The 26,037-nt window shown below is 33.6% G+C and overlaps 1 protein-coding gene across 1 annotated transcript in view; it reads left to right on the forward strand.

Annotated features, from left to right (window-relative positions):
* The window catches only part of MAP9 (microtubule associated protein 9), a 46,918-nt gene extending 22,872 nt beyond the window's left edge, over positions 1 to 24,046 (forward strand). The window contains exons 8-16 of the mRNA XM_079919666.1: positions 6,199 to 6,292; positions 8,000 to 8,235; positions 10,018 to 10,088; positions 11,107 to 11,272; positions 12,031 to 12,120; positions 13,836 to 13,997; positions 14,117 to 14,262; positions 14,441 to 14,573; positions 20,989 to 24,046. Coding sequence (XP_079775792.1) covers positions 6,199 to 6,292; positions 8,000 to 8,235; positions 10,018 to 10,088; positions 11,107 to 11,272; positions 12,031 to 12,120; positions 13,836 to 13,997; positions 14,117 to 14,262; positions 14,441 to 14,573; positions 20,989 to 21,111 — 1,221 coding nt within the window. The 3' untranslated portion in view covers positions 21,112 to 24,046. The remainder of the gene's footprint in view (positions 1 to 6,198; positions 6,293 to 7,999; positions 8,236 to 10,017; positions 10,089 to 11,106; positions 11,273 to 12,030; positions 12,121 to 13,835; positions 13,998 to 14,116; positions 14,263 to 14,440; positions 14,574 to 20,988) is intronic.
* Positions 24,047 to 26,037: the final 1,991 nt, after the last annotated feature.

A 26,037-nucleotide genomic window follows, 5' to 3' on the forward strand; every position in this document is an offset into this window, starting at 1 on the left:
ACCAGAAAAGCTGGCAATTTGATATAAGTCTGTCTGGCTTCAATGTGCTATGTCCTAATTTGTTCTGAAAATCAGGTGAAGAGAGGGTGTTATCAAAACCAAACAATTATTTTATGTTTAATAAAATCATCTGGTCAAGTGGATATTGTGTTAGTTCACTGTAGCTGCTGTAACAAATTGCCACAAACTAGATGACTTAAAACAACAGAAGTTCTCTCAGTTCTGGAGGTCAGAAATCCAATATCAGGGTGTGAACAGGGCTATGTTCCCTCTGAAGGCTCTAGGGAAGAATCCTTCTTTGCTTCTTCCAGTTTCTGGTGGTTGTCAGAAATCTTTGGTGGTCCTTGGCTTGTAGCTGCATCACTCCAGTCCTTGCCTCCGTCAACCCATGGTCTTCTTCCCTGGGTCTCTGTGTCTTCCCTCACTTTTGTCTAAAACAAGACACCAGTCATTTGATTTAGGGTCTGCCCTACTCCAGTAGATTCTCATCTTAACTAATTCCATCTGCAAACACCTTATTTTCAAATAAGATTACGTTCGGAGATTTGGAGTAGACATGAATTTTGAAGGAACACTATTCAAACTGGTAGTGATACCTAACTTTAATTGCTCTTTGTGATGTATTCTATATCCCTTGATTAAAGAAAGAAGTATTCCTAAACTTTTTAAAGTAACATTATATTATGACAGAAAATTTAATTGAAAAATATCTACCCATAATCCCATCACCTAATGACAACTATATTCATTATTCTTACTCCACTTTTGGGCTGTTTTTCTGTACTTGTTTTTATAATATTTGTCATCTTAACATTCACAATGTTTTGTATCATGCTTTTTGGTTTAATCTCTTAACATTAGGTCATGACATGTTTCCATGTTGCTGGGTGATCTTGAGACTATGTTCACCTTAATGACTATAACATAGCCCATATTGTAGAGCTATTATCTTTGTTGGGTATATTAGATACTGCTGTTTTTAATAGTCTAAATTTTCCTTATTCCTCATTATAAACTTTTCCTGACCATGCTCTGAATCTTCTTTAAGCCCACATTTTCAGGGATTTCCCATTTATTTTTTGTCCAACCCTTCTCTCTCCTATGTCTATAATCTTTGGCTCCAGAAGAGTCTATTTTCATCCACATTCAACAATGCTGAAGCCTCTTTAACTTTGTATAAGCTTTCACATGACACTGTACTTCTCTCCCTATTGCCTTACCTTCCTGCAAATGTCACAGCTGGGTATCGAAAGGGTGACATTTTCTTTCTCGCTACAACCTCACTTCCCACCTTTCATTTGTGTATGCATGTGTGTGTGTGTTTGTGTGTGTGTGTGTGTGTGTGTATGATGATATATATCTATGTTTATATGTTAAATTAACTCATTATTCCTAAGATAAAATCTAGTCCATCATAGTAGACTATTTTTGTGTGGGATTTGATTTTTTAATATTTTGTTAAGACTTCTACATCAATATTTATGGAAGTTGACCACAATTTTTTCCTTATAATGTTGTTATCAGGTGTGAGTATCATATGAATTGGGGAGTGTCTCTTCCTCCTTTATTTTCTAAAAGTTTGTTTGGTATAAAACCAAAAGTTTAGTATCATTTTCCCCTTAATTGAGAGAATTCACCAGCGAAATTATCTGGGCCTAGAATTTTCTTTGTGGAGAGGTCTTTGACACGAAGTTCGATTTTTTTTGGGGGGGGGGGGGCGTAAATATTTGGTATCCAGATTTTCTCATCAGTTTGGTAATTTATGTCTATTTAGAAATTTATCCACTTTATCTGAGATGTTGAATTTATAAAGTTGGTTGTGATATTCCCTTATCCTTTTGATGACAGTAAAATTATCATGACATTCCATCTTTCATTTCTAATATGTAGTTTGTGTTTTCTGTCTCTCTTGTTAAATTTTGATAGGCATTGCTCAGTTCTGTTAAAACTTTAACTCTGTTAAAAGAACCAGTGTTGGCTTTGTTAGCTTTCTCTGTTGTTTGTTTCCAATTTCATTGATTTTCACTCTTTATTATTTCTTTCTTTTATTTTCTTTGGGTTTAATTTGCTTACCTTTAAGTTAGAAAATGTGTCCATCCATTTTAAGCTTTTCATCCTTTCTATCAAAACCTTTGAAAACTATAAATTTTCCTCTAATGCACTGATTAGCAGCACTCAATTTTTTTGATGCCATTTATTTTCATTATAATTCCTTTAAATACATTTTCTAATTTTCCTTGTGATCTCTTTTTTGGTCAAATGGTTATTTTATGGTGAATGATTTTATTTCCACATATTAGATCTTCTCTAGATATATTCTTGCATAAATTTATAATTTAATTTTATTATGATCAAAGAATATATCTTATATGAATTCACATTTTTTTAAATTGTTGGGTTTTTTTTTTTATGGCCCAGACTAAGTGTGTCTTGTGAAAGGTTTCATTTGTATTAACAAAGAATGTGTGTTCTGCAGGTGTTAGATATAACGTTCTGTAATTTCAGTTTGGTCAAGATGGTTGGTAGTGTCATTCAGATCTTCTCCTTTCTTACTGAATTTTTGTCTAGTTGATTTACCATGTACTAAATAGAGTGTGTTAAAATCTCCAATTATGTTTGTGAACTTCTCTGTACTTCCTTTTTGTTCTGTCAGCATTCCATGACTCTGTAATTAGACACATACACATTCATCATTATTAGTTCTTGACCCTATTTAGCCTTATGAAATTTTTGTATCTCTGGTAATACTTCATATCTTGCAGTTTGTTTTGCCTGACATTTCAACATTTCAGTATTTGCATGGTATAACTTTCTCCATAATTTTCCTTTCAAACAATTTTTTTCTTTTTCTTTAAATGACTCTTGTAATAGCAGTTTGGTATTACTTTTTTATCAAGTCTGACAATCTGCTTTTTAATTGCGATCTACTTATGAATCCATTATTCCATTTATGAGTGTTTAGTCCATATACTTTTTTTAATAAATTTATTTATTTTATTTTTGGCTGCATTGGGTCTTCATTACTTGCACGGGCTTTCTCTAGTTATGGCAAGCGGGGGGCTACCCTTCGTTGTGGTGTGCGGGCTTCTCATCATGGTGGCTTCTCTTGTTGTGGAGCACGGGCTCTAGGTGCACAGGCTTCAGTAGTTGTGGCTCTCGGGCTCAGTAATTGTGGCTCACGGGCTCTAGAGCACAGGCTCAGTAGTTGTGGCTCACGGGCTTAGTTGCTCCATGGCATGTGGGATCTTCCCAGACCTGGGCTTTGAACCCGTGTCCCCTGCATTGGCAGGTGGATTCTTAACCAATGCGCCACCAGGGAAATCCAGTCCATATACATTTAATGTAAGTACACTTAGGGCCAATTTGTTGCTGTTTGTTTTCTATTTATTTTATCTATTTTTTTAAAATTGAAGTTATTCCTCTACAACTTCTTTCTTGCCTTTTTATTCAGAGTTAATCACATAGGTTTTAGTTTTCCATTAGTTTTCTCTGTTGCCTTTTGACTATACCTATTTGTGTTATATTTTTAGTAGTTGTCTTATGGATTACAAAATGCATCTATAAATGATCACAATACAGTTGACACTGTATTGTTTCACATTTAAAATAGAAACCTTGTAACAGTATAGTTCCATATACTCCCTCATCCATCATGCTGTTGATGTCATGTATATTACACCTACATATGATATAATTTCCACAACACAGAGTTATAACGTTTCTTTAAAGAGCCTTTTAAACTTTTTTTCTTAGACCTTTTTTTTTTTTTTTTTTTTTTTTTTTTTAATGGTACGCGGGCCTTTCACTGTTGTGGCCTCTCCCGTTGCGGAGCACAGGCTCTGGACGTGCAGGCTCAAGTGGCCATGTTTCACGGGCCCAACTGCTCCGTGGCATGTGGGATCTTCCCGGACCGGGGCATGAACCCGTGTCCCCTGCATCAGCAGGCAGACTCTCAACCACTGCACCACCAGGGAAGCCCTGTCTTAGACTTTTAAAGAACTAAAAGAAGAAAAGAATAAACATTTATAGTTTTCTTAGATATATATACCATTTCTAGGGATCTTCATTTCTTCCTGTAGATCCAGATTACCTTCTAGTGTTATTTCTCTTCAATCTTAAAAACTTATTTTTGCATTTCTTGGTTTGCCAGTGATCGATTCTCTCAGTCTTTTCTTATGTAAAACATATTCACTTTATCTTCATTTCTGAAGGATGGCTTAGTTGAATATATACTTCTTGGCTGACAGTTTCCTTCTCCTATCCCCAGCTCTTTATAGGTTTCCATTGTTACTGGCCTCTATTATTTCTGTTATGAAATCAGCAAAAATTTATTTTGCTATCCTCATTATACAATGTTTTGTTTTTTTTCTGGCAGCTTTCAGAATTATTTTCAAGGTTTAGTCTTTTTTCTTTGAATTACAACAATTTGACTATGAGGTACTTAGGTGTGGTTTTCTTTATATTTATCCTGCTTGGGTTTTGTCAAGATTTCAGGATTTGTAAACTGATATTTTCCATGCAGATGGGAAGTTAAAATTTTTTTCTGTTTTATTTTCCTTCCTCTTGTTTGTAATTACATGCACATTGAAATTTTTGATATGTCTCACTGATCTCTAAATTTCTTTCATGTTTCTTTAATCTTTTTTCCCTTTGTTTTTTTAGATTGAATAAGTTGTATTGTTCTGTCTTCAAGTTCACTGCCTTTTTCTACCATTCCTGATCTGCTGTTAAGTCTATCAGTGATTTTTTTTTTTAATTTTAGTAGTGTTCAACTCTAGAATTTCCATTGGTATTTTTTGTATTTTCTGTATCTAATAATAAGATACCCTATCTATTCAGCCACTATGTATATATCTCCTCCTAAGTGCTTGAACATATTTATAATCCCTACTTTAAAGTTCTTGTTTGCTAATTGCAACATCTGGGTCATCTCTGGCTTGGTTACTATAGACTGCTTTTGTTGTGTTTGTTTTCATGAGTATGTGTCACCATTTTTTTTTTACTTATTAACATTTTGATTGACTACTGAACATTATGAATGATATGTTGTAGAGATTCTGAATTCTGTTATGTTCCTCTGAACATGTGCTCTAGCACAAAGATACTATGGCTAGACAAATTCCCAGCTCTGTCTCCCTTGCCATGGACATTGACTGAAATCTCTGCTTAGATTTTTCACTTTCTAGCTACTGTGATTTTACAGGACCCTTGAGGTCTTTCCCATGCCATGCATAGATGATCCAAGTGTTTGAGGTGGATTTATGTGCAGATATTGGGGTTCATGCCTTCTGCAGCTCTTCTCCAAATTTATTGCCTGATCTTCTAGTCCTAAACTCTATCTTCTGACCCCTCAAGCCAGTTTAGTAATGCTGCAGCCTTCTACTAAGCTGCACAGTTAGGGGAATTTCCTCAGGAAAAAGGCTACTAACTTGTAAGTCTCCTTGGGTAAATCTTCCCTTCTCAGGGTAGACTTCAGTGTTTGAGCCCTTCTGCCATCTGCCCAGATGGTTTCTCTCTATTGCTTTTGACATATAATTTTCTTTGTAAATATTATGGGAAAGAAAATTAAAATTTATTATCTATGCAACAAAATCAAACTTCTTACATTATAATATCATCACCTTTAGACTAGAGTATTATTCTATAAAGAGATGTTTAATTTATACACAAATATAATTACTTCATTTCATATATAATAATTATTTTAATTCAGATATAGGAATTTTGAGGAAAACTAAAGTGTATGAAATCTATGTAGTTTTTTATCTAAAATATTTGGAAGTAACTGTCTACTTGGTTTTATAAATTGCTTTCATTTGGTCAACAAGTAATATTTGTTTGAAACTAAGGGTTTTTACCTACTATTTCCTTTATACTTTCTAGGAAAATATATACTTAGAGAAAAACATGTCAAATATTTACCTTAAATATTTCTGAGATTTGATTTTAGAGCAGTAGGAGTTTTGAAAACATAGAGGTTTCAGTTAAAGAACTGGAATAGCTCTTAGTGACCTATTGATGATCAAGATATAAAGGCTTGAAAGTAAAGCATATTATAACCTCCTTTGACTTACTTTTGGTGTTTAGCAGAAAACTAATAATGCAGATTTCAGAGTTATGAAGTAGTTTTAATAATCCTATTGCCCCCCACAAATCTTGAGAACTAAACTTACTAGTAAATATATTTTCTTTAAATAGGATGCATGGTTAACAAGTCTATCATCATCATCCCTTAAAGAAAGTCTCGGAAATTCCTCTTCACCAGTATCTGGGGAAAAATCCTCCATCACAGGTGATTATATCAAATTATTCTACCTTATTTTATTTATGAACTCTGTATTGCTTAGAATGCTATTTGTAAAAGAAATAACACTTTACACAGTTATAGGAACAATATATGTTTGTGTTTGCCTGAGTTTTAATCCCCAAAATACAATTTATTAACAATGTGATTGTAGATGCAGAACTTCATCTGTCAATGCCTCAATCCCCCAAGTTATAATAAGACCAATCTCATAAGGCTATTGTGAAAATTAAGTGATACTATGCATTTTAGCCACTAACTCAATTCCTGGCACAAGTAGAGTATTCACTAAATGTGAGCTATTATTATGTAGGCGTTGCTGCAATAGTCAGCATAATGGTTAGGTGAACTTTTAGAGTGAGACTAAGCTGGATTTGAATCTAGGTACAACTACATGAGAAAGTAACTAACCTTTCTGGGCCTGTATGTTGCTCTTTAAAATGGACTTAGTAAGAGTAGGGTGGTTGTGAGAATTAAATTAGTTTTAATACATGTAAAGCATATAGAACAGAACCATCGTTAGCACATAGTAAGTGTGAGGTATGAGTAGTTAACATTGTTTCTTTCCTTAGTCTTATGACATATAACTTAATGAGAGCTAAAGGCATAGCTGTTTTTAAGACTGGGATGTATAACTTATATTTATTAAGTGCTTAGTATGTAGTATAATTTTTGTCATATTACGGATGAGAAAAACTGAAGTGCAAAGATATTGGGAAACATACCCGAGGTCAGTGATGGAGCCATAATTTGAATCTTTTGCTCCAAAGTCCTTGTTCTTTTCACTGAGTACTTTGATTAGCAGCTCTAAAGAATCCATTAATGATACTTTGAATCATGAGTAGTCTCCAAATATGAATGTATAACTGGAATTATAAAGTGATATTATATCTAGCTTACCTAGATATAAAATGAGTTCCCCAGAAATGGCTGGAATGAAAGCCTCGTAATTAAGACTTTGACAGTAAAGATACAGGTTGGCCAGTAGGTGGATCCTGGTAGAACTGAAAGTTGGTGATCAACGCAGAAAGCACTGATTTTCTGTTGAACATTCTAAAGTGTGGTAGAATCAGAATAATAGAAGCAATTCTGTAAAAGCAAAACTGAATCCTCCATGCCAGAGCTTAAGCCTGTCCCTTGAGCACTGAGAGGGTAAGTACTAGGCCTTCCTTTCCTGCCCTTTTGGTATCAGAGGCAACACTGCATCTTAGTGGAGTAAAACTCTAAAGGATGGCTTTATTCTCTGTGTGGTGGCCTCTTCTAGAACTGCATTGATTCTTGGTTCTCTCTACACCTGTACAATATTATAAGTGCATTGCTAGTAATTGTAGTATCTTAGAAATCTGTGCCTCTTGCTCCAGCTAAGAAACACAGGCTTTTGAATAGAATAGATATTGCCATTTCACTTACTTGGTTTATACACCAACAAGGGCTTGTGGCATGTCTATGGTTTAGAGTTGTTATTCCATTTTCTAAGGTGTGTCAAATGCTTTAGTAGATTTAGTAGCCATTTTTTCTTTTGTAGCTCACTTGGGAAAAAAGTTTATTCAAGTTGAATATGATAGTTTTCTCCATTTATTATTTTGCAAGAAAGAGGTTATAGACAGTTTTCATTTAGCAGAAAGCAAATGAATCTGTTACCCACCTTATTAATTCAGAAGGGAGATTTAGTTCTGTTACTCTGTCACAAAATAGATCAGAATGAAGAATGCACTGAAAACCATAATTCCTTGAAATCAATTGAAAATGAAGAGAACTCAGTTTTGATAGACTTTGTTACTACACTTGAGAAACCCAAGGAAAGTCAAGTGACTACTGATGACCTTGAAGAAGAAAAGGAGAAAGCTGAACTGATTATGAATGATAACTTAACAGTTGATGATCCACCACTGTTTCAACTTCAGAGTATCTTACACACTGAGTCTGCAAAGGTATTTATATAAAATTGTACCTTCTATACTACAGCTTAAAATTCAAAATAGAACTTTTAAATATTTTATCTTCCATGTTAGGTACATCTGAATTATTCGTGGAAATAATGGTATTATACTGTCAAGTGATTCTTATTCAATAGAATTTTAACTTCAGGGAAGGTTTGCAGTGAAAATAATAAAACCCAACATTTCATTAAAAGTTAACAGAAATATATGATCATAATATACTTTTAAATGTTTCAGAAATACATACCCAGAAGTGGGTATGTTTCTGTAGGTCTTCATGTTATAAAAATGCAGCTGTCTGGAATAATTTCTAAGGTTTTGAGTTAGTGAAGGATATTCCTTTGGATATCATTTTAAAATATTTTATAAATTTTAATAAAAATCTTTAAGAAAAGTTTATAGCATCCATACTTATTTAAATGGATGGACAGGATCATTATCAGGAATATTATTATTATTACGTTGAGAACCAGATTTGTGATATGTAGGATTACTTGTCCCTACACTACGTTGCACCAGAGTACTATACTGTTAAAATTTATGGGGAGCATTTTTAGTCTTTATTTCTCCTAAATTTTCTTTTTTGTGTGTGTGGTATGCGGGTCTCTCACTGTTGTGGCCTCTCCCGTTGCGGAGCACAGGCTCCGGACACGCAGGCTCAGTGGCCATGGCTCATGGCCTAGCCGCTCCGCGGCATGTGGGATCTTCCCGGACCGGGACACGAACCCGTGTCCCCTGCATCGGCAGGTGGGCTCTCAACCACTGTGCCACCAGGGAAGCCCTATTTCTCCTAAATTTTCTTTATGCAGTTTCTCCTGCAGTTAATTGGTGGCTATGTATACTTATTACTAGGGAAGATAACAGCTGAAAACTTGTGGTTGAACAGGACTTTTATAAACAGAGTATTAAGTTTTTATTAAATTTTATGGAGAAGGTTCATTAAGCCACATTCCAGGTATATTGTCCTTAACCAGTTTCCTTAGGAAAAAGCTCTAATGCCAAGTTAGGGATGTGTTTATATCTGCTCTCTCTTTAGTATTAGCACCCATCTGTCCATGTAAAGTAGAAAAGTTATTCCTTAAAAGGACGAAGGGTATTCTGGAATTTATAGACAGGTCTTAGAAATGTTTAACAGAGGTAATTCTAAATTAGAACAGGTGATTTATATATAACAAGTAAGATTATAGCATATTTCTTTTGAATGAATCCTTGGCTTTATTCTTACTCTCTACTGAGTGATCTGAAGTCTGATTAATCATTCCCCTCTAAGGTCTCTTTGTTGGATTCTCCCCATGGAATAAAAAGCAGACTCCTCACCACTGGAGATCTCATACGATTCTTCCCGGACCTTATACTCCTCAGCTTTCCCTGCCATTCACTGTGCCTCAGCATCTTTCACCTTTTTTGGTTTCTCAAAATTATCAAGCTCTCCATAGAACATCATGTGGCCCTTTGTTATTCATCATTTGTCTGAGCTCTGATGTCGAGCCTTCAGGGAGGCCTTCCCTGACCAAATTCATTATTGTGGCTCGTCAACTCCACTCTGTCACTGTCACTGGATCCTAGTTTATCTCCTTCATGAGTGACATTAGTTTACGTGTTTATTGCCAGTCAACCTCCCTAAAATGTAATATCCTTATTTGTTCCTGGTGCCAGCTATACTTGACACATAGTAGATGCTTAAAAAACATTGATTTACTGGAAGATTGGCCTCTAAGTCTAACTGTGATAGATACAGTGAGTAATCCATCTTTGGCTTTTTCTATTTAATAGAAAATAATTCAAGATAGAAATATGAAGAGTAAAAAGTCAACAAATAATAGAGCATCCAACGCATCTGGCAGGTAATAAAGTTATCATTTTCCCTCAGTTATGGGTTTACATTCCAAGAAAACTAGTTTTAGTTTAACTTCTGTACAGTAAATTTCATTTGGTGTTACTTAATTTTCTTCGTATGAGAAGAATGAAGTAGTTACTTCATGGTAAATCCCTCTAGTTGAATATATTCATTTATAAAAAGGAATTGATTAAGGATCCTCTATGTTCTACATTGCTCCTGGGATATAGTTTCTTTCTCCTATTTTTCCTGAGACAGTAGATATACAGTGGTAATAAAGCTGAAGTCCAGCATTCACCTTCTCTATTAAATGTCTTTGTCCAACACATGAAAAATTGTACTTTAAACTTAGAGGTTCTATGGACTAAGTTGGTTTATTAAAATGATAAGAATTCATAAATGCTATTCAAAACCTTCTGAATCTTTTAAATTATCATTAGTCAAATATAACAGGGGTCAGCAAACATTTTCTGTAAATTTGTGAGTTAGTACATATGTCAGGTCTTGTAAGCCATATAATCTCTGTTCTAACTACCCAGTTCTGCTATTGTAGCAGGGAAGACACTGTTGGCATTATGCAAATAAATGAAAAAGCCAGGGTGCAATAAAATTTATATACCAGAATAGATGGGGGGCCAGATTTTCCCACCAACCCTGAAATAGAGGTTACTAGTCTAACTTTATATTTAAGATGGTTTATGTAGCAAAATAACATAAGAAACTATTAAAACCCACTTATTAATATTGTCTTTTCCCATGTAACTTGAGTCCATGTTTGTTAAAAATGTTTTAATTACAAAATCTTGAAAGAAAAATTGCATTGAAGCTATATAACTTAAAGTAATAAAATTTAAATTAGGTTGAATAGGGGTCTTTGTATACTAAGGACACATCACTTTCAAAGTAATTATAATTTATTAAATTATAATGTAGTTTTCAAATATAGTATTTGCAAAATCTAATGAATCTGTCTTCTACCAAGTGCAGTTGTAATAGTTTATCTTGATTCATTTGGATCTTTTCAGATTAGTGACCTCTGAGTTAAGGAAACCTGGTTCTCTAAGGAGAACTCCGTTGACAGTTCCCACTTCTCACTATTTAGGGACTTTGAGAGTCTTGGACCAAAAGCCCTCACAGAAACAGAGCACAGAACCTGACAGAGCAGATAACATAAGGGCAGCTGTTTATCAGGTAAAAAGGAAAATATTTTTTTAAAAAATTAGAAGAATTAATCACTTACATAAGGTTTGTTTATCAGGAAGTAAAATGACCCTGTCAGAGATGATGATTTAATGTTTAATTTATTTCCTTTATAATACCTGAACAATCCAAAGCTGTTTTTTTTAATATATATATACTAAATTATCTCCTTCTAGGCTTTGTTTAACTGATCATAGTTGTTTTTAAAGAAAGAGAATATGCCATGGCAATTGATAAAAATACAGCAAAAGCAAAATGTAGTTGAGGTACACCTATGTTCTATACTTTTTCTCCTTTAAGTTTATATAGTTATGAACAAAAAGAGTTTTAATTTTTTTTCTTTCCTGAGACTTTCTGTATTTGAGTTAAACTTACATAGAAGAAAGCTGTCCTAATTTTTTCACAATTCCAAAAAAGAAGTCTTTTTTTTTTTTGTCTTATTTGTTGTACAGAATATAGTACACTTTGGAACATTGTCCATGTGAATTTCAGAGAAAAATGTTAATATATGTAGTCATTACATTACACATTAAATTACACATATATAAATCATATACACATGATTTTCTTAATTCTTGCTCATCTTTACATATTAGAATATTATCAGAAAAAGAATGATACTAGTACATATAAAATCTGTAAGTTTTATGTTTTGCTTTTTTAAAGTTTTAATCATATATTCAGAAATAAGAATTCTAATACATTTGCAAAACTTTGAATATCATATAGCCTTTTTCTTGTTCCCACAGGAGTGGTTAGAAAAGAAAAATGTTTATTTACATGAAATGCACAGAATTAAAAGAATCGAAAGTGAAAACTTAAGGATTCAAAATGAACAGGTATTCTGAATATAGAAGTAAAAAATATTCTGGATTTTTAAGTCAGTAAAATAGTCTGAATGTTTAATATTTTTAAATCAACTGTTTTTTAAATGGTGAAATAAATTGTATATAAAAGAATTGATTTCTGATTTTATTTCTCTGGTACTTTATACATTTTTACTTTGATATAAATATAACTGTTTTACATGAAAACATGGATACACAGAGATTTTTATTATTTATATGTGAGCAATAGCTTTGGCACTATTGATTATGAACTTATTTTTTCTTGTGACCATGTACCTATTTCATTATTAAAAATTGACTTTGATATTACAACTTAGCCAGGAATATAAAGGGTCATCAGACATTAACCTTCAGTTTTCCCCTTTTCTATCTTGAGTTTTGTATGTATCTTCAAGACCAGCCTCTACCTGAGTATTTGCCCCTATCCTTCCCACTGACTGGAGCTGGGCTCTCATTTCAGTCTCTCCTGTACTTCACCTTCTGCCTCTAACTCCTTCCTACAACATGCTCCAGTTCTTTCCCATCTTCTAAAGTAAAATCCCTGAAAAAAAAAAAAAGAAAAAAAAACAACCCTTCATTGTGCTTTTTTTTTTTTTGCGGTATGCGGGCCTCTCACTGTTGTGGCCTCTCCCGTTGCAGAGCACAGGCTCCGGACGCGCAGGCTCAGCAGCCATGGCTCACGGGCCCAGCCGCTCCGCGGCATGTGGGATCTTCCCGGACCGGGGCACGAACCCGCGTCCCCTGCATCGGCAGGCGGACTCTCAACCACTGCGCCACCAGGGAAGCCCCCATTGTGCTTTTAATACTACCATGGATAGAAACATATTTCCCCAGCGCACAGCACTGTGTGGAGCAGCCCTGCAGGGGACATGCCTGGACACTGGCACTGCCTTTGCAGCATTATCTGCCACAGTCAGCGCCAGACACCTCATTTGCTCTTCACAACTCAGTGAGGGAGCCCATACTTTTACTTCTAAATTATGTTATCTCTATAATAAAGCTTTATATCATTTAATGCTAAGCAATATTATAAGGCAAACATAGAATATTATGGGATTGGATTGAAGTAAGTAAAGTAATAACATACTTGCTATATGTTCACCTACATATTTTCTAATCTGGCACATGTTTTCAACACTTGGGATATGTTTATGCAGTAAGAATTTTATGCTCTGATGTCAGTCAAAACTCAGGGTTAAAGCACAGATCTGTAGTTTACTGTGTGACTTGACCAATTTACCTTACTCTGACAGGCCAGAAAGGTAAAGTTAAAGTTAAAATATCAGGAAAGTTACAGGCCAGACAGGTAAAGTATATAACTTTATCTTTCTGGCCTGTAACTTTCCTGATATTTTTCTTTTAGTGCAATATTGCATTATGAGCACTTTGCAGTACCAATTAGCCTTTTACAGTTTATTTTCATAGCATTTGTTCAGTATACTTCCAAAAAAAATTCCTTCCCATACATGGTAGTAGATCAATATCTGATAAATGTTTAAGAAAGGACATTTTAAAATACAGTGAATAATTCAGATAACATTCTTTATCAATTAACTTCTCTAAATCTATTTTAAATAGATTGCTTTGAAACCTAATTTGATGAATATGAAGGGAATTAAAAAAAATGAATGTATGTATATCTATATCTATCTATATTTGTCTATTTATACATATACATATTACTGTCTATTATTTTTCCAAAATAGAAAAGAGCTGCTAAGAGAGAAGAAGCCTTAGCATCATTTGAGGCCTGGAAAGCCATGAAAGAAAAGGAAGCAAAGAAGGTAGCTGCAAAAAAAAGGCTTGAGGAAAAAACCAAGAAGAAAACTGAAGAAGAAAATGCTGTGAGAAAAAGAGAAGCACTGCAAGTATGCAATGGTTTTGACTATCTTAATTATTTTTAAAATATTTGAAAATTAATGATTAACTGTGGTTTTACTATTTTATTATATTCACATTAAATAAGAGTAACTCTGAACTTTTTCAGTCTTTTGAAAAATGGAAAGAGAAAAAGATGGAATATCTTAAAGAGAAAAGTAAAAAAGAGAAAGAATATGAAAGAGCAAAGAAACAGAAAGAGGAAGAAACTGTTGCTGAGAAAAGGAAAGATAACGTAACTGCTATTGAAAAATGGTAATCCAAAATAATGAATGTTTTGATAGATCTTAAATTAGTAACACTTTAGGCTTTTCTAAAATTCATTTACTTGAATGTTACTAATGCACTTAGTCTCATTATTGCAAAGACACATTAGGGAATCTTTATTATATATTCTCCTTTAACTTGCCAGTGTTTTGACTATCCTACATAGGAATGAAAAAAAGGAAGCTGTTTTCAAGGAAAAGGAAAAAGAGAAAATAAATGAGAAAAGAAAAGAAGAACTGAAAAGAGCTGAGAAAAAAGATAAAGATAAACAAGCTCTTGAAGAATATGAAAAATGGCTGGTAGGTGTTATTTGTTAATGCACTGTGTCTTTTAAACGTACTTGTTCTGACTTTTCTGTCCCTAATTCCAGTTCTATTTGTCCCATGCCTACTGACCATTTCTACCTGGAAGCTACCTTGTTGAATTCATTCTCTCCTACATATATCATAATTTATTTGATCTACTCATTTCTATTAATGATTCTACTATTCCTTAAAACACTCAGGCTTAAAACTTTAGTCATAATAATGTTCCTTACCTGCATCCCCACATTTAGTCACTTACCAGTCATGCCCATTCGTCCTTTGCAATGATTCTCCTACCTAAAATTATAAAAAAAGTGTACTTGACAAGTGTATTACTGAAGGTATACCAGGTTAATTTAGGTGGAACTTGGTCCTGACACACAGTAAAATTGTATTTAATGAGAAAGTTATTCCATTTTTTATTTTCTTTTGATCTTTCTGATGACCTCGAGGAGAAGGTCTTATTTAAGTGGTTTTTTAATGAAAGCAATCAAGTATGAACGTTGGGAGAAATGATATCTAGCAGGACTTTATATTCTTTGTTTCAATGTACTTACGTTTATAGTTACTTTTCAGTGATGGCAAGCAAAATACTGTTTTCTGTTTTAAAATATCAATATAAATATATATTTTATTCATTTATTTTTGAATAAGTAAATAAGTAATACATTTCAGATGCATAAGTACTTTATGTGAATAGTTAACACGTTCACATGTTCAGCAATCAAAAAGTGCAGAATTTCTCCACAGGGCTTAGGGTCCAGTAGGATTTCTTATCAAACTTTTTTGAATTCATGTCTATCAGCAAGTTAAAAAAATGTCATCCAGAGTATTTTTTTATTTGCATTTCTCTGGTTAGGATTGAGCTTGAGTATCCTTTCATTTGTGTGAGGATAATTTATATTATTTTTCCTGTAAAGTGTCAGTTCATAAACAACATTTTTTCATTGGTCTTTTTCTTAATGATTTCTAGAAGCTTTTTTAGGTACTAGGGAAATTAGCCTACCATTTCTGATATGAGTTACAAATTTTTTCCCATTGTATTGTTGGTCTCTCAACTTTGCTTATATCATTATTTTAGTAAATTTATTTATTTATTATTTATTTTTGGCTGTATTGGGTCTTCGCCTGTGCACACAGGCTTTCTCTAGTTGCGGCAAGCAGGGGCTACTCTTCATTGTGATGTGTGGGCTTCTCATAGCAGTGGCTTCTCTTGTTGTGAAGCATGGGCTCTAGGGTGCATGGGCTTTAGTAGTTGTGGCACGCGGGCTCAGTAGTTCTTGCTCACGGGTTTTAGAGAACAGGCTCAGTAGTTGTGGCACATGGGCTTAGTTGCTCTGCAGCATGTGGGATCTTCCTGGACCAGGGCTCAAACCCGTGTCCTCTGCATTGGCAGGTGGATTCTTAACCACTGTGCCACCAGGGAAGTCTTATATCATTTTATTCCATGAAGAATTTTATTTTATTTTCAGGTGTCAAATCTATCAGTCTTTTTTTATGGCTTCTGATTTTCAGGTGTAGTTGAAAGGACTTTCTCCAAAACTTAGGCTCCCATTTTTCTTTGAATAATTTTATGATTTTATATTTAACATTTTAACATTTGCTCCACTTAGAATTTATCCTAGTGTATGATGGGAAATATGATTCCATCTTTATTTTTTCCAAATGCATCTTTCATAAAACAGCATATCTTTTACCCACTGATTTGAGGTACTGCCTTTATTATATGATACATTAGATCATTCCCATATTTTCAGGTCTGTTTATTTCTTAACTTTCTGTTCCATTGGTCAGTCTCACTGTACATACTCCAGTACAACACTGTTTCATCATCAGGACTTTATATATTTTCATATATGTTTGGATTAATCTCCCTTCATAACTCTTCATTCAATGTATTTCTGAATATTCTTGGGGGGTTTTTTTCCACACAAATTTTAGAATCAGTAGTAGCTAGAGACACACACAGGACCCAAAGCAGGCTATTTAAAGATAGGATAAAAAGATGCAACACTTAGGAATAAACTTAGGAAATGTGCAATACCAATATAGAGAAAACTTCTGAAGGACACAAATGAATACCTGAGAAATTAGAACAAAACTGTCCTTGTATAGAAACAATCTTATAATGATGCTATAAAGATGTCAGTTTTCCCTGAAATAATTTACAAATTTAATGCAATCCTAATAAAAATACCAACAGAATTTATTGTTGTTTATGTGTTGACTTTAGTACTGCTATAATGCTAAATACATGCAGATAAACAGTAATAAGGCGATCAAAATTGGTTCAGTCGTTTGAATGAGGATAGTAGTGTTCTATGATGATTTCCTTAGATTAAACTCTTAAATAATGCTTTGTTCTAAGAAAAATTTAAAATCTTCTTATATTAAGGAGACGTATGCTAATTCTGCTAGTATCTTTTAGAGTAGTAACTGAATGTAAATGTTTCAATTTTCAGTTTTATTTTCACATTGTCTTGAAAATGAGATATAATTTCCTTAGTGACTAAGTCATAGTTAGGTACACAATGTTTTATTACAGTGGTTAGTCACTTTCTCATTCTAATCAATCCTCTGGAAAATAAAAACTCATCAAAGACCTAAGACAAAATAACTTGTTTTGGTATACAATATATGCCTACAATACAGCTCTACCTAAAAAAAAAATCCATGTACAACATGTTACAGCTCTGTTCCCCATCTTACCAATTTCTTATTGAAATTTGTTTGCAGAGAGAATGGAAAAATACCCCTATACAGAAGAGCTAATTACTTCAATTTTCATGTAAAGTAACATCTCAAAATTTTGATGTACAACCTAGTTTGGGGAGTGAGCAATTGATGGGTCACTGTTTTAAGTGAAAATTGTAGCCAAAGATCAGGTAAGATGCTTCTTCAAGCTGGTTCCCAGATTAATTCATAGTTACCTTTAATAAGAAAATAAGCAAAAGATTCAGACCCCAACAAACAACAGACAGGAGGACTTTTTAAGAAACCTCTTTTAATTATTACTCAAGATAACATTGATTCATGTAAATTGACATTAAGGTTGATAATTAATTGCCTATTTTCTGCCCTAACTTTTTAGCACCTGCCAGCAAACTCAAGGTTGCTTCCAGTTCCTCTCGCTCCCTATCTTAAATGGAATGGACAGTGAGGTTTTTTCAGTCAGTTTCTGAGGACACAGCATGGTCACTGCTTTTCTCTCACCTAGCTAGAGGGCCTGCCTCTCTCTAAAGTAATAAGATGATTGACCGTGGTCCAATTACAGCTTTTATTTTCTCAGTTAGGATTCTGAAAGGAGGTTCTCTGTTTATTAGAAATAACAAAGATGAAAACATTCTCATGACGAAGAGCAAAATGTTAAGACAAAAAGAAAATTTCACACCTCTCTTCAATCCTTCTGTTGTATGTGAATAATTACATGTTAATGGAACCTTACATTACCATATTCTTCTTGTGATATTATCAATTCCATTTATGTACTGATGAAAGAAGCATAGACACCTAATAATTTACCAAAATACCACTCCTCCCAAGCCATTCAGCCTGCAGAGGCAGGGTTGTCCAAGTGTTCCGTGACACCACTGCTCTTTGGAATACAAGGAAACCACTAAACTTTATAGTTTTAGCAGAAACTTGAAGAAATGGAGAGACAGTCCAAGCTGCAGGATGAAAGGCCAAATGCTATTAACATTTCAAGTATTCCTAGATCATTGTTTAGATTTCATATTAATCCTCAGATACTCAGTCATTTCTTGGAAGGGAGTATAGCAGGGAAACAAAATGGTTCTAAAATTCACCTGGTATAATAAAAATGTGAGACGATGGAAGATAATATTTTCAAAATAATATGAAGCAGGACTGTACCAATCAAGCAATGAAATATGAATTTACCATTTCACTCTCCTGTGAATCTGCATTCTTCTACCCTCCTGGATTATTCCCATCAAGTCTCAGGATAAGTAATCTTAATAAAAATAAACTCTCTTAATTCTTCATTTCCCTCCAGCTATGATCCTCATCTTTTTTAATAGCTAAACTTCTGGAAAGTTTGTTTACACTTCCTTAGTTCTTCATATCCTTTTCATCCTCAGTAAACCCCCATCTTATCCCTTTTCTGAAACTAAACTAAACTTTGAGAGTTATGATTTTGCCAGAGCATCTAGACTATAGTATGTATTCTTTTCTGCCCTGTTTCCTAGACCTCTGGGCATTCTGCACAGTCGATTTCCTCTTCCACTTGAGCTGTCTCCTCCTCTGCTGCCATGTTCCCCGGTTTACCTCTCAGCATTCTGCCTTTCTTCTCCAAATCACCTGTTGACAGCTCTTTTTTTTTTTTCAAACCTGTGTTCTAAATGTTACTATGGCCTGTCAGGCCCCGCCTGATCTTACACGTATACCTTGTCATTCTCATCTGGACCCCGCTCCCATCTCCCGCCAGGCTTTATTCACACTGGCTCTCTGGCTTCCTCTCCCATCCCAAGTTTTCCCCACTTGTCAGAGTCCTCATACACACTCTTCTGTCTGCGTGGGGTGCCCTCCCCTCAGTGCACATCACCAGTGGCTCCTCTTACCAATCACGTCTCAAAGTGACTTTCCCTGAATCCACTTTTCTTTGAAAGTAAGTACTTCCTTTCATTTTTTATCAATCACAACAGCTTATTTATATGTTTCATAGAATTTCACACAATTTTGAATTATCTGTTGTTTATGTACTTGTTTATTAACCATCTATTTTGAAAGTTCCCTAAGGGACAGGAACAGTAACCTGTGTGTTTGTATTTTATAATCACTTCATGCATGGCTCCGTGTATACTGCTTGACCCAGAGTAAGATCTCAGTGCTTAACACTGAATGAATGAGCACAAATTATAGTATAGTACAAGTAGAATAATAGCTTCAGAACCTGTTACCTGTAAGGATGTACTATATAATAAAGGAACACAAATTAATGGATGTGAGGCAATAACAATTGGGATTATTTGTGACATTTGGATATAAAATCACTTCAAACAATTACTTTACTGCAATACAAACTTCAGAAGATTTAAACATTAAATATAAAATGCCAAACAATAGAATACAGCATATTAATAATAAAAAATCAGTATATTTGCTGGCTGGAGGGTAATTTCCTACAACTTTGGAGAATAAATCATTATTGTCCAGCAAAGTCGAACATATTCATACCCTGCAAACTGGCAATTTCACTCCTAGGCATATACTTGGAGAGAAAATCTTGGCTTATAAGCACAAGGAATCAAACAGGGATATATTTACAGCAGCATTGTCTTTGTGTGGAAAAAACATTAGAACATCATGTCTTCAACACCAAAATTGATTAGTAAACTGTGATATGTTGATATACTGGAATTCTGTGCATCAGTGAACTAGAGCTACAGCTCCATATAGATGGATCTTAGAAATATGGTCATAAATAAAAGACAGATGCAAAAGAATATATAGCATGGTACCTTTTAGCATAAACTCAAAAAACCTGCAAAACTCAAAAAACCTGCAAAACAAAATTATTTGTTGTTTGGGGATGAATACGTGTGTGTGATAAAGGTATTAAGGGATGCACTGCAACTATAAGCACTAAATTCAGTAATGGTTATCTCTGGATGGTGGAGAGAAAGCAGGTGTGGTGAGGGAGTAGGTACAAGGGCTGCACAAGTATTGGTCATGTTTTATTTCAAAAGGCAGGTAGTGGGTACACAAATTTTGACTATATTACTCTTTAAACAGTTTAGTTGTCTATGGTTGAACTATTAATTTTTTGGTAAAAAATTAAGGACTAAAAACGTAGATAAAATGCTGCAAGGATAATATTTATTATATGAAAATGTAAATTGCTAAAAATTACAAGCACCAATAACCATACAGTTAGAAGAGCCAAATAACAGAGCAAAAACTTCACAAAAGCACTAAAGAAATGAAAACGTACTCAAGCTCAATAACAAGCAAAGAAACATGAACCTCAATATTCAAATATTTTTAAACACTGTGAAGTATCCTCTGCTGCCATCACATATTCAACCTTTGCACCCAGTAAATTTATTTCTGAGACTCTGTTCTCAGAAAGTCATCACTAACTTGTAATAATTATTCTCTTTGAATTATGGGATTACAGGTCTTTTTTTCCTATTTTACATAATTCTTTTTAAATATTATCACTTTTAATATTTAAAAAATTAAGTGGTGCGTTAACGCCTATTGATAGTATGCTCATAAATTAGCAATATTCCCTAGCTGTTATTACTTTATAACCAATTAAGCTAGCAAATGACATTTAAATACCTTATAATGATTATTTTGTTCTTCAGCAAGAAACTTGATTTGAAAATAATGGTCATATTTGTATATAAATTTATATATAAATAGTTTTCTATTTTCTCTTTAGGAAAAAAAAGAAAGGAAGGAAAGAATTGAACGGAAACAAAAGAAACATCATCCCTTTCTTGAAAATGAGGCACTTCCTCCATGGAGCCCTCCAAGCAGAACTGTGTTCTCAAAAGTGTTTTGATAATTCTTATTCTTGCATTATTTAGTTATTTATCAATTTACCAATTTTAGCCAAACTAAATTTAAAACTATTAATTCAATTATTTATAGTTAGAAGAGTCTATTTTAATTAAATGCCGGTCACTTCTGCTGACAATGAAAAAGATGCTTTACAGTTTAATCAGTGAAAGCATTGAAAGCATTTTTGAACTGTAGATAAACTGCTTCAAATGAAGAGCTAATAATCATATTGCTTTTACCATTGAAATACATAACCCTTTATCATGTCCTGATCATTTGTATAGTCTGATGATCCATGATCACTTTCCCTAACCTGTGCATGTTATTAGTATGTTTATTCTCCAATATAAAAAGAAAACCATCTAGGTACCATAATCATAGATATAATTGATTTTGAGAATGATTGCACCTCTAGATTCGGGTTTTAAAATGAATGGTCACTGGGGAGTATGCAAATATTATTTCTTCTAAAACTAATCTTTAGCTCAAAGTAGTTGCATTTGCACTATGCAAGTTAGACTTTTGGTCAACTGAGGCAGTAGTTCAGTAGAATCATGCAATCACTGAGGCATTTTCTTTAAGAATGTTGCCATATGTTTTAATATGAGTATACTTTATCTGTTTTTGCGTAAGTGACAGTCATAGGTGCTTTATAATGAGCAGACCTCTGAAATGTGTCTTCCTAAATTCTATCTCACTTTTCTATTTCATTGATATCAAAAGATGTCCATTTCATGGTAATTATATACATTACTTATGGAAATTCCAGAAGAGTCCAAGGTCATTATCACTATTTTTATTTTCCAAACTAAAGCCATAAAGATGATAATGGCAATTTTTGTCCTCTTAGCTAATCCAGAGTCATCTACCTTATATTTAGAAGACAGCTGTATGGGAAGGTAATTTGTAGAAAATGTGCAAAGAATCTATTTATTTGATCTCTGCATATCCTCATTAATCGGACTCATACTTGAACTGGTCAACTAGTTTATCACAGACCAAATATATGCTCTCAGAGTTGAAATGCTACTGCAGCCAATGATGCAATGCAATGATAGATGAGAAAAAAGTTACTATTTATGAAGTACCTGTTGTATCCTCTCTACTAGATCTTTACAAGTATTATTTTTGATCTTTACAACAACTATTCAGAGTATGTGTTATTAGCTTCATTTTGCAGATAAAAATACTGAGACTCAGAGAAATCAAAGAACTTGCCACTCATTTAGCATGTGACTGAGCTGGGATTAGAGCTAATGAAGTCTCTCTACCTCTAGAATTCAGATGCTCATGTTCATGCTCTCATGTGACCTCAGAGAACTGTAAATTCTGTCAAGACCTCTGTATTATATCAACCTTAAAAACACATTTTACTTCTCAGATCCTAAAATCATGTATTGTTATCCAGAGATTATCTTCCCTTTAAGAAATAGCTGTTTGTTATTAGAAACAGTTAACCTCATTAGATCTTCAAAATGAAAAAAATAATTCATAGTATTTATGGAGTTAGTCAAATGCCCGTGTCTAGTATTAGAATGTCAGAGCACCCAGCGGGTTATGGAACTTAGGCTTTCAGACAGTTACTCGGGAGGTTTCACACTCTGAGGATTAGCCTTCTTGCTGCAGGGGATGTGCAAGGTAAGAAAGGTGTCGTGGATCACTTTGTAAGATCACATCAGTGCTACAGATAAATTTAAAAATTTCATAAATAAAACTGGAAGCCTTTTTATACTACTGGAACTAGGAGAATCTGTCGTGAAATTGAACTAATTACCAGCAGTATCAGTATGGGATTTAGGGCCTCCCTTAGTTCATTTGTGTGTCCCCCACAGTACCAAACAGAAAAGATTAAGTATTTATTGTATTGAATTCTATTCAGGGCTTAAAAGATATTTGCAAATTCCAGGGAAGTAGAAGGAAAAATAGAAAAATGTACAGCTACTTTTATGAATGTGAGATCTTAAGTGTGTGTCATAGATTTCACATTAAATATTGACTTAAGCATTCTGAACATTTTCTTCTAATTTATCATGCATAGTGGATTAACTGTTATCACCTCTGAGTTGTGAGAATTGAAGTTAGTTAATTAATATAAAGAATATGGCACATAAGAAAAGGCTTAATAAATGTTCATTGTTTTCACTTACTTCCTACCTTGAGCCGTTTGTTTCCCCACCTCATGTTTGTGAGAAGGTTAACATGGATGAGGCTGATAATGATGAGTTAACATTTCACTTGGTTGGCATATAAGAAGAAATTTCTGCTTTCCTTACCAGTCTAGGTTGTAGCACGCAAAAGAGAATATAGAGGTGACCTGCGTTTGGGACCTTCTAAAAAGAAATCTAAATACTAACTCCTTACCATTACTTGTGAGGTCAGTGAAAAGGGAAATTGAGGTGTTTGCAAAGACCCAACAAGTCATTTCCCTCAAATGGGATTTTCATCTTGCTACGCTAAATAATATATTATTTCCTGTTTACAGCAAGCTGTGCTGATTGAATTGTCTAGTTGAATGAAATCACCTCTTTGCCTATAGCAGAAATAAAGCTGAGTTCTCAGAGCTGGATGAAAATACAGTGCTATTTACTTTCTGAGATCCAAAGGGGAGAATCAAGCCAGGTAATATTCTCCTGAATATATTTGTCTATTTAAAGTGTATGCTTTCCCCATATTTCTTTAGAAATTATCAGATATCAATATCATTAAGTTTTTATTATGGGGGAATGTTAATTCAAATGAAAGACACTAAAAGCCTATCGATTTTCAGATTAAACTTCTAGTTGTGTAAACTGTATTGAGCACTTAAAGAATGCTGACATTTAAAGTAAATAGGAATTTAATGAATATTTTAAAACATTACTGAGAATAATTTCCCTAGAAACTTAAATAATAATACTAAAAAATAAAATTTTATTCAGAAATGAAGCTTCATAATAACCAAGAAAATTAGTGACATAAATAAAAAGAAACATTATGGCATTTTAGATCAGTAGGAGGTTAAAATTTTCTTAATGTAAGAAAAATAAGAACTGTTCAGGGATAACAATATTCCAGTGGTTTGTATTGTACCACATTTTGAAAATGTTAGTAGTTCATTTATTGTTTTATATAGTATTGAAACTGATATTTTTCATGTTGCCAAAGCAGTACCTGATAGTAGTTAGGTGTCCAAAGGTATATGTACCTTAGAGTGATATAACTGTGAATCTGAAAGGAATTTTAATAAGCCTGGCCCAGACTTATTTCTAAATTGAAGAAACTGATTTCCAAAGCCTCTGACTTGCTCACGCTCACACAAATGACTATAAGAAATCTAGAGTGACAACTCAGGTATCAGGTTTCCCAGCTGTAGACTGTCCACCATTCCACAATTTTGATAATCTGATAAAAGTTTTGCACTAACTCTTGTAATTGTGGTTATTATTAATGTCATTGATTTTTATCCTCTCAGATGTGCCCTTGCTCTTTCACGGCCTTCTCCATAACTGTCCACCAGATCAGAGCTGTTTGTGCACCTACACTGTCACTGAAAATGTGGGGGAATACTGACATTTTTAAAATCCTGAGTCATGGGCTAAGATACAGTAGAGAAAAAGAATTTTACAAAATAGGAGAAATTGATGTTTGTCAAAATAGCTCCCAAGAATAAACTAAAACAGAAAACACATTTTCCTGATTTAATTTTGACTCTGCTTTCAATAGTGCTCTATCAAAAAGTATTTAAACCCATATGCCTCCATTCTACACAAAGCAAAGGTACTATCAGTTATCCTGCTTCCTAGGTACATTGGCTGACAGAAATAATGAATACTATGTAACATTTAACTGAAGACTTCTCTGAATTCTTTTTACTTTAAAATTTCCTGTGATTTGGTTATTTTGAAACATGTGTTACATATAGTTGTATAATGTTAACTTGGGTCAACTAAATCCTTGGTATTAGATTTAGGATGTTTTAAGAATTATTTTAGGAGATGTGTTTAATGTCTGCTTTTTAGTAGCATATTTTCATGTAATGTTTAATTAAAGTGAACCATACAAGATTTATTTTATTGGGTGATATTATTTATTGACTGTGCCCAAATGTATTTCATAATGATAGAAAATATGGCATGAGTTATATTTGTGGGCTAAAGGTGAAATAATCATATTTTGTTGATATATCTTACTAAAAATCACTGAAAATTTGGATATAAAACTTTTTTACTTAAAACACTACACAAATTACAAAGGTAATGTAAGTATTGCAAATAGCAAAAATTACCCACATTGTCTTTTCCCAAAGACAATCATAATTATTTTGTTTTCTTCCAGTTTTTATTTTCTAGTTCATTTTCCTCCATACATGAAATTAAGCTGAGAGTCAATAATGTAGAGGTACAGTTCCCTCTCTTTTCTCCTCTAATTTTCTCTGTGTCTCTATTGCTCTACCATGCTGCTATATGTCTGTATACATATGTGTGTAAAGGTATGTGTGTATATTATATAAAATATAATGCATGCACATACATGCATATATTCAAACATACATATTTTTATTCTTTAAAAATGAGATCAAACTACATATTTGGTAACCAGATTTTTTCCACTCAACAGTATATAATGAACATATTTCCATATTATTACACCTTTCAAATAATCTTTGATGCAACTACAATTTATTTAACCTATTTTTGAGCAATTTGTTTCCTTAAGAATGTTGACTATAATAATTAATAATACAGTCAACATTCTTGTAGTCAATAGCCTTGTTATTAGTGATGGTAGACCTCATTAAATTTGTGAAATGAAAAAATAATTCAGAATATTTAAGGAGTTAGTCAAACGCCTGTATCTAGTATTAAAATGTCAAAACATCCAGTGGGTTATGGAACTTAGGCTTTGAGACAGTCACTCAGGAGGTTTCACACTCTGAGGATTAGCCTTC

This window comes from Stenella coeruleoalba (genome assembly GCF_951394435.1).
Source record: "Stenella coeruleoalba genome assembly, chromosome: 4".
Taxonomy (NCBI): domain Eukaryota; kingdom Metazoa; phylum Chordata; class Mammalia; order Artiodactyla; family Delphinidae; genus Stenella; species Stenella coeruleoalba.